Source organism: Hyperolius riggenbachi, chromosome 10, assembly GCF_040937935.1.
Source record: "Hyperolius riggenbachi isolate aHypRig1 chromosome 10, aHypRig1.pri, whole genome shotgun sequence".
In the NCBI taxonomy this organism is placed as follows: Eukaryota; Metazoa; Chordata; class Amphibia; order Anura; family Hyperoliidae; genus Hyperolius; species Hyperolius riggenbachi.
In genome coordinates this window covers 191,839,434-191,849,855 of record NC_090655.1, presented here as the reverse complement: position 1 = coordinate 191,849,855, position 10,422 = coordinate 191,839,434, and the positions used below count along the sequence as shown (strand labels likewise).

The following is a 10,422-nucleotide window of genomic DNA, read 5'->3' as shown; positions in this document are numbered from 1 at the left end:
TACAGAATTGGTAGACATAGTAATTACAGTGTCTATATTTTGTGTATACCACTACCTCTTTTACTATGTATCCCGTGTTTTGTTCTTACTCTGTACAACGCCATGGAATATGATGGCGCTTTATAAATCAATAATAATCTTACAATAACATTGAAAGTGTTGCCCATATCAGCCAATCAGGTTTTAACTTGCAAAGAAGAGATCCACAGCAGATGTATTATATTGTTTATAAGTCAGCATCTTGTCATGTAAGGATCACTAAGAGAAGTACATAAGCCTGCTAAATATCAGTCAGCAGATATAAGCATTGGTGATGTCAGGGATGAGAGGTATACGGTGATCTGGCTTTATTACTCATCTCCAATACCAAAATGCCATAGCATCAGTCTCTACTCTTCAACAACAGACTCGCAGCTCAGTACTGTGGACAAGCTTCAATAATAGATTTTATCGGAGCCTGGAGAGGGGAAAGCTTAAGCATCTCACTTACTAAGAAAGATCAGAACTTGTTTAGCTTGGAAAGAGATATTGTGGAAACAATTTGCATAAATACAGCTAAGGTCCCTTACCTAAACCTGTATTTTCTTTCCATTTGTGGCAACGTAATGCGACGCAATCCATGGAGACATCAAAAGTGCATAGACTGTACTGTCTGATGTCCCCATTGATGCATTGCGAAAAGGTTTTTCATAGTAATGAATCAAATCACGATCACATTGATGACAAATTGCATTGGAATGGAAGTGCTGTGCATTTTGTTATCACTTCCGTTTCCCGATGCCCTCAATTGTAGAAGGGGCCTAAGAGCAGTCAAAAGGACAAATAAGATTTTTATCCCTAGGACTCTAGATAGGAAGAGAGGTCATGAACTATGTGTGGAGGAAAGAAGGTTCTACCACCTGTTCTGAAAGGGATTTTTAATTGTAAAAATTGTGATGATGTGAAATATCCCACCACAGAAAGTAGGAAGTATATATAATTCTTTGCATAGCTAAAAGAGGATGCCTTTCTAACATAGGTGAGCCACAGTTATAAAGGCAAAGCATAGTGCTACTTTCTTCCAGTCAAGGTAACATTTTATCCTCCTGGATTGTCCTTACAATGGAGCAGGGTGCCAAGATCCTCCGGAGTTTTAACTACCGGTAGATGGACATGTTGCACAGGTCTTTTTCCAAACAAAATAACTAAATGACCATTTTTTGCCTAAAGAAGTGTGGATAACTCATTCCGTATATAACAATGACACCTGACAAACACAACCAAACAAATTTAAAATCTTTCATTTCACAAATATAATTTCGCTTTGCGACCCTTATTCAACTCAATCCTTCTATTGTGTTTTCTCCAATTAGTAAGGATGAGTGAGCATAATTTCACGAGAACCAACACTGTGTCTGTGTATGTGACAGTGGGGCCAGGGCAGAGAAGGTTAACTTATTTGTCTTGTGCCTCTAGCTGCTGCACCGCACGCTGGTCTCCATCCGCCAGACACTCCCACTTTCTCAGCCAGAACTTTCACTGTAAAAGCGGTAGTGTAGAGCAGGTGCTAGGCAACTGGCCACGTGCAGAGCTGTGCGTCCCCCTAATGAGCGCTTATCCATGGGCATGCCCACTCATCCATAACCACTGCCCGAAGACCGCCCTCATGCCACGCATGTGCGCCAGGCACCTGATGCACGGACACAGGAGGACACCGGGACAGGGACATTTTACTGATAAGTGCTCCTATTCTATTAAGTTTTCTCACAAGAAATGTTTTCACATCTTATCAAAAAATATATATTAGGCCCCCAGCAAGCAAGAAAATACTCAACATGAGTTTGATAGTACTTTTCTTATCTACTTTTTAGTACTTTTTCCGGTTGCTAAAATATTTTTTTAGATCAAAAATTATCTCTTGGGAAAAATCTCAGAAGATAAGTTATCCAGATGTCCAGATTTTGTCTACCGCAAAAAGTTAAAAGTCACAGAGGGGAAACCTATGGAAATTGCATAAATACAATTATCTATATAGAATACAAATCTATATATAATAGTGTCACACATATTCATTAGAGTCCTAGGCACACTCAAGGCACAGTTATATTTCAGACATTTGATTTCCTGCAGAGAAGCAAGTCTGTATGGTGGGTAACATGGAGATGGATTTGCTGTAGTTGGCATATAGTAATGAATTTACAGACCTAGTAAAGTCTTATTAATGTGGACAACAATGTCATATCACATGAGCGTCATGAATACAACTTTCTGCCTCCATTCCTGTGTATGTCTGGCATACACAAAATAAGCGGTAAATAATGGTTGTAAACTTGGAAGATTGTTTCTCTGCAAATACAAACATTTTATGTATAACGAATATACAAAAACCATTCCCTAGCAGCAAATTCTAATAATCAAATATTCAAGAATACTCAGTTACTGTGCAATCCATCTTAATGAAATACAGCATAGCCTCCTCCCCAATGATGAAGATTAGGAAGACTTTGACATAACTGATGTGCACAGAAACCACAGAATCTACAAGTGACGTATATTCCTGGCTAAATGACATAGGCTTTATCACATAACCAGCCACAGCTATAAAGAAGGATGGATTGCCGCATTTCCCAAGGACTGTCATAGTCATATACTTTCTTCAGCCACATTGTTCTGGACTCACTTAAATGGGTAATCACAGTCACTGGGTTCACTTAGATGAAGGTATTTCTTCAAAGGGTTAGCCTTCTCAAAACGGATAGCCCAATCAGGCCTAGATGCAGATGGGTTGATTCACCCAGTGGCTTCTCATATCCTTTGAGGCATCCATCGACGAGCTCTCCCCACTAACAGTCTGACCTCTATCCTCCCTAATGCCATGGAGCCTCACTCCTTGTTGCAGACAAGGGGAGTCTCAGGTCATCAGCTGCAGTCTAATGCAAAAATACAATGTAACCTTGATCAGATTCATTCAGGAGAAGGAAGCCACCCTTTTAATGGCCACGTCTGGTAGGTGGAGCCTGGACCTCAGGAATGAATATATTCCATTAGAATATAAACAGTGATATAAAGTTATTGGACAGTGGTTGAAACTGCTTTCATGTTGCAAGACTGAAGGCTCATACACACATCAGACTATAGTCTTTGGAAAATGAAAGATCACAGACCAATCATACCACCCTTCATGTAGTATGAGAGCCAAACTCTACACAGTCTTTTCTATGGAGCTGAACTCCACATCTTTGTAAGATGCTGCACACACAGATGCTGTACAGACACAAAAGATCAGTATCTGCAAAAGATCTGTTCCTGCCAAAAATCCATTCCTGCAAATTGCAATGAAAGTCTATGAGATATGCAGATCATCATACACACACGATTTAACTGACATTCATCTGCAGATCAAGCAGTCATCTGGAGATCTGAAAATCCATCCTGGTGGATCTGATCTGCAGTAGAATCACGTTATAGTAAATTCTGATATAGTAAACCTCTGGATATAGTAAACTTAGTCCTCAGGGCCCATCAAATACTTCTGTACAAATATACATTGTATGGCCAATTCTGATAAAGTAAACTTCTGCTATAGTAAACTACTTTTCGTTGTCCCTTGGAGTTCACTATAAAGGGATTCTACTGTACTGTTAAACAGTGGGTGCTAGACCCCTCCTAAGCAGTTAAATGATGCTTTAATCTGCTTTCCAGAGTGGGCACGTTGGTAATCTGTTAAGATAACAACATTTTTAGGGTTTATAGGTATATGGCTGTGGCAGATTCCTTACTTCTGGTAAACTGTGCAAATACACAGCATTGTTTATTTCATAAATACTCACTTCTTTTGCTTGTAGCATTATGGAAATGTAAAGTAGTCCAAATTTAAGTATCATATTTAAACTTGGCTCAGAGTACCAACAAATCCTATAGTCAGCCACAATTTCTACAAGTGTTGCTCCAATTTGGGGGAGCTATGAGTGCCTCCCACCATCAGAACATCACACAAAGTTTTTCTCACTTTTATTTGAAAAGCTCAGTGACAACAGCTGCTGATGCTTCCCTACCCAGTATCATAAAGGGGAAGGCTAGGATTACTGTGCCTGTGTTGATGTTACATGCTGGCTGAGTTTTCTGGGCATCATCTGTCTTTTATGTCCAGAACTATGAAAAGCAGTAAGGGCCCGTTTCCACTATCGCGAATCTGCATGCGTTTCCTGCATGCGTTTCCTGCATGCAGATTCGCACAGCCAATACAAGTGGATAATAGATGAATACCAATAAATGTAATCGCCCATAGAAGCCAGATTGTATCCCTGAATAGTTAACACAACCAGAGGAAAACACTCTGTGGCTTAGAGCACCATTAATCAAATAAAAAAAAAGCTTTATTGGCATGACCAAGATACTTACAGGCATTGCCAAAGCAAGAGAAAAATGAAAAGGGGGATATGAAAAGGCCTGAGCCCTGGGGTGTGAGAGTGGGATAGAGTTACAATGGGTAAGCAGAAACTTTTAGGTTTACAGTTTATCACAAACACAGAACATTTATATCGCACTTTTCTCCTGGCGGACTCAAAGCGCCAGAGCTGCAGCCACTAGGACGCGCTCTATAGGCAGTAGCAGTGTTAAGGAGTCTTGCCCAAGGTCTCCTACTGAATAGGTGCTGGCTTACTGAACAGGCAGAGCCGAGATTTGAACCCAGGTCTCCTGTGTCAGAGGCAGAACCCTTAACCATTACACTATCCAGCCACCACCTCAGTCATCTGTGATGTGGTGTGCAGTGATTGTCACTATGGATTATTTGACTAATCTCAACAAGTGAGAAAGCAATGCATTGCTCCAGTGGCAGGTAGTCAGCTAGTCAGGCCAGTGCACAGGTTTAACTAGTCTCCTTGTGTGAGCAGATGTCAGGGGCACATATAGGTCTTCCATCCTTCTCTCTCTCTCATGGATACGGCACAATATTTTGTAATACACTGAAAACACACATTGCTCCGAGCTGTAACACAGGCCACATGAAAATTAGCCAGAGAATAGGCTACAGAACATTAAAGCGCCTCTGTAATGAAATCACTTCTGTAATGAGCATTTACTGCAGGAAGAGGACAGAAGTCTCTTTCCAGGGAACATAAAATTAATTTCAAACGATAAAATTACTCCTGATGCAGGGTAAAATGAAAGTCATCTCAGAAAAACTGAGATTGGGATGATTCTCACTTGACTGCCAAATGCCCAGATTCACTAAACTGCGTTTAGCCCATGTGCTAGTAAGAGAGAAAAAGGTTTGTCCGTTCACCTCACAAAGCTCTACTGACATTACCTCACAAATAGATGTGATGTGTGCCTAAAGTTTGTGCCAGTATCAAATTCTCCAAGGCTTGACATGCTTCAAACAGACTGGACTATCGCCTAAAACTTGGATCTGTGAGAAATCACACAGGATCAAATGAAAGTCAAGAAACTGGATGAGGTTGCAAGAAACAGAACTACGGCTAGTTCACAAGAAAAATCGCTATGCGTCATCACAAACACTTAGCGTTTTTTGTAGCGATCGCATGTGCCTAGCGATTCTCTATTTATGCCTAGCGGTTTTGGAGTGTTTGTGATTAGCGATGTTTTAGATCTTGTAGCAAAACAGGAAGTACACTTTAACCTGGAAGTGAAAAGCTTTCGGCATAAAAAAAACAACAAAAAAAACACTTTGAAAAGGCCTCTGTTCAGCCATTTTACAGTTTTCTTATACTTTACATTCAGTCATAATCGCCTCCAAAATGCTGCAGGATCCGTGTTTGCGTTTTAGGAAAAAAATCTAATCGCTCTGGGGTGAACTAGCCTATACCAATACATTAGCCAAGCCTTTTTCGAAATGCTACGTTTACACCAAAAGCGACACAAAGCGCTCTTGGTGTAAACCAGCCCCTTATGGGTTTTATAGGTTTATCTGAGAGCCAAGCTAGTTATAGAGTATGCTGTTATTGTATAGCAATGCTGACCGTACACAATGTTACCAAGAATTGTTGATCAACTTAATTGTGGTCATACATGAAGCAATTTGGGGATTTTTTTCTTTCCAATTCTGACAAAAAACGATGATAAACCCTACCACTCTCGCCTTGCAGCGCTGGGTCTCTGGTTCTAATCCCAGCCAGAGCACTATCTGCACAGATTTCATACGTTCTCACTGTGCCTGTGTGGGTTTCCTCTAGGCACTCTGGTTCCCTCTCACACCCCAAAAACATACAGATAAGTTAATTGGTTTCCCCCCTTAAATTGGCCCTAGACTACGATACATACACTACACAATACACACATAGACATAAGGCTATGGTAGGGATTAGATTGTGAGCACCTCTGAGGGACAGTTAAGTGACAAGACAATATACTCTGTACTGTGCTGCAGAAGATGTCAGCATTATACAAATACTAAATAATAATACAATATGGATTGCAATCCAACTTTTACTGGATGCCAAATGGACACAATGGCAGATTTTAATAAATTTCCATCTACATTTTTCAACCTTTGACAAATCATTTCAATCTAATCCCTTGAAGATGGTCATTAACAGTCTGCAATTATTTTCTCCTCAGTCCGATCACTTTGTCAGATTGTACCAAGAACACACGGATTGCCAGGAGTATGGCTGGCACAATTTTTTTTTTTGTAAAATTGCGATCAGGCACATGCGTGCTGACAAATGAAATTATCATTCAATTAAAGAATTCCAAATCTAGTAGATTTGCTAAAACTGGTAACAGATCATTCACCATTAACAAACAGAACATGTATATATGATTTTATAATCTATTTGGATTGTATTATTGAACAGAATAAGGTTTTTAAAATGTAAATGTACATGGCCAGCTTATAGAAATAGTTTTTATCTTTGTCATTGGAAACATACAATAAGCCTGCAGTTATTTTATAATACTGTATAATAACATGCAATCATTGTCTGGTGTGTGTGTAGTAGTGCACACTGCTCAGGAGTCAGCCTGTGAATGACTGTGGCGTCTGCCTCTGACTTGTTTTGTAAGTTTCTATTACACAGCTCTGATTTGTATCACCTGTATGCCTGAAATATATGAGCAAACACTAGCATATGGTGATAAGGACTATACGCAAGACTGTGTTTACATTAGTAGAGGCAGCAGCTGCTGCGATCTTTATCAGTTACAGGAGTAGCGTCACCTGCACCCTCTTGGGGCACAAGGACACAAAGCAAGGGGCACTGTGCGGGGTCATATCACTACTTCTCTATATTATTCTAATGTTGCTGGTCTCCAGGATTACATCACTGGCACATGGGAGCAGACCTGCACTACCTAATGTGTCATTAACCAACCACACTTTACAAGGATGCCCATAACAGTACCCATCAGCTGGTACAAGCACCCTTGGCATCTCCGAATTGGAGATCTTAATGTGACATTACAACACCTGATGAGCAGAAATGTGCGCAAAATGATAAAGCATAACATGGACCGTAGCTTAACCACCTGTTTTTGAGAAATCTGAAACTACGAAGCATAACAGAGCCCTTCTGTACTAGTATTACTATCAGTTTGGTATTATACAGGTTCCTAAAGTATGCACAGCTATAACCATTAAACAACAATTTGAATAAGTAAGCCTCTATAAGTATAAAGCTGCCCACTGACGATGCAATCTTGATTATACAATCTTTCCCAATTTATGTAACAGAAGGGTGAATTCAGTGACTATACTTGAATAAATACTTTAGGTAACCCCTAGTGTAGCTTAAAAGTAGTAAGTTGGTAAAATAATCTTGATTGTACTATTAGTGGGCACCTTAAAAGGAACCAGAGTTGTAAAACCTATGCAAACTGCCACATTTATTTTATTTTAACAATACCAGTTGCTTGGCAGTCCTGCCGATCTTTCTAGTCAATAAGGTCTAAACCACCCACCTGAAACAAGCATGCAGCTATCTTGTCAGATTTGTCACTGACATCTGATCTGCATACTTGTTCAGGGTCTTTGGCTTAAAGTATTTGAGGCAGACAATAAGCAGGACAGCCGGGTAATGTGCATTATTTAAAAAAAGATGAACAGGTCAGCTTCTATTTCCCTCTCACCTCAGGTTCCCTTTTATGCAAGTTAGGGGATAAGGAACATTTCTAAAGTTCATGATTTGGCTGCTAGTTTTATAATACTAGATTTACAGACACGGTAGAGCGTCCACTGCAGATGCTAAAACTTCAAGTCTGGCTTCAATGATATGGATTTATACATACAGTAGTAACTTCCAAAGCTTCCATTTACACTCGGTATATATAGTGGTGCTACTAGTAAAGTGCACAACAGTATCCCGGAAAGCTTACCTTGAGACCAGCAGCAGAGGATGCACAGTGCCCACCTGACTGATGCCATGGTGGCTTTACTATAGGAAGTAGAAAGTTGCCCCTCTGCAATAATAATCCACTTCTCGTGTCTCCAGGGCGTGTCTGGCAGGAGACTGAGCAATGTGAAACTGGGGATGCTGGCAAATTCCTCAGCCAGACTGGTCCATAGCTGTCCGGTTCCTTCCCCGGCACAATCAGGGAATGGGGGTCCAGCAGCGGCCAGACACAGGGTGGGTGAGGCGTGTGCAGGTAGTCCGCCGCTCTCACCTGTGTTGGGGGATCTTCTCATTCATCATGCTGCACGTTCCCCTGTCTGCTTTTAGGATTCTGATCAAGAGATGCCCCCCACCCCTCCTCCAGATCCACCACAGTCACTGATCTGATTTGATCTGAAGACAATGCAATCCACACCAGAAAAAGTTGCTGCAGAGGGAACGTTCACACCCCTGATTCATCACATTCTCCAAAACACTCTTCCAAACTGAGGATCTGCACCTTCATAAACCTCAGCTTTACTGATCTCTCTCCCTCCTTCTTATCCCGGGGAAGCTGATGCTGGAGTGAGATAATCAACTCTTCAGATGGCCCTGTGTAATAAAACACCCTAAACAGCAGTCACAGTTTCTGATTGGATGATATAAGCTAGAAGAAGTGCCAGCACAACAATGACATTGCATTGGAGGGGATGCACGTTTGTCCCTGCGGATTAGTATCCTGTAAAGTGAAGATGGGTCCAGGGATGCTGCTGCCTCCCAGCTAATAACTAAAGATGGGTGGATCCTCCTCCTCTGGAGAAGCTGAGTGCTAATGAAGGCAGCAGCAAATGGGCACTCAGCTACACCCAGCTTAATTAATAAACTGCAGCCAGGAGCGAGCGGGGAGGGGCAGGCAGCGGGGGAGAACACTCACATATGTACTATGCTGAAGTGAAAAGGGCAAAAGGAAGGAGCAGACACAGCCATCAAAACCAATCAGCCAGAAAATGCATTGCCAAACCCGCAGGCTGCCTAGATTCGGTGGCGTTAACCCATTACAGCCTGCCAGGAGCACCTGCACTCAGGCAGGACAGGCAGCTCAGCAAGAGATCAGTTTGTAAAGCTAATATTTTCTGTAAAACTCGGACAGATATAGGATGTTCTGATTTACTTTAGGAGTGTTACCTGCACTTGTATCTGAAAAGTTTCTAAGGCTAGGTTCATAGTGAGGGTTAGCAGTGGCGTAGCAATAACGGATGCTGAGGTAGCGACTGCACCTGGACCCCTGTTCCAGAGGGGCCCTTCTTCAACTGCTTTATTATTTCTTTATTAGTGCAATGTTGGTTATGATCACCTTTACCTGAGCTGTGATTAGGTGTAACCATTTAGGCCCCGTTCACACTTGCGGTTGTCAGCCAAACGGACCGGATGGCCTATCCGGATCCGGATCGGAACCGTACGGTTCTGATCCGGATCCGATCCGGATCCGGTCAGGTTGCATCAGGTGTTCATCCGGATGCGATCCGGATCCGTTTGGCAAAAGTATCGTAAAAAAAAAAAAAAATGTTGGGGTCTGGGAGGTCAGCAGAAGGGGGACCTGTGGAATCAGGCCCTCTGCTGTTTAGCACTCACCTCCACCTCCAACATGCTGCCAACATCTCCAGCTCGTGCTGCTCTACTCCAAAATGCTTGCCCATGTGTCCCCGATCCAATATCGCCGCAACAATCCTCATAGGAAGTGGGGTAGAACATCCGGATTTTTTGCCAGTGTGTTGTGCGCTCTCCGGTTCTCATTGGTTTCCATTGGCCGGATGGTGCAGTCCGGCTCCGCCCCGGATACGGCTGCCGGAGGAGCCGGACCCAAAAATAGCGCATGTTGGAACGGACACCGGAGTCCGGATCCGGTCCGGCTACGGTCCGGACGAAACGGACGCATGTGAACCGTGGCATAGACTTACATTGCTATGCCGTGCGTCCGTTTCGTCCGGCCAGCATGCGGTGCGGCTCCGGCACGGCTATTCCGGATAGCCACCGCTAATGTGAACCGGGCCTCATAGTGTAACAAATGTGGAACTTTCCCCGTGATCAGCGCACAACGCGTGCGCTGACA

General features: G+C 42.4%; 1 protein-coding gene across 1 annotated transcript in view; it reads right to left on the bottom strand.

Moving 5' to 3' along the window:
• LOC137534107 (proto-oncogene tyrosine-protein kinase receptor Ret-like) overlaps positions 1–9,115 on the bottom strand; it is a 172,366-nt gene extending 163,251 nt beyond the window's left edge. The window contains 1 exon segment of the mRNA XM_068255471.1: positions 8,317–9,115. Coding sequence (XP_068111572.1) covers positions 8,317–8,626 — 310 coding nt within the window. The 5' untranslated portion in view covers positions 8,627–9,115.
• Between the last annotated feature and the right edge of the window lie 1,307 nt (positions 9,116–10,422).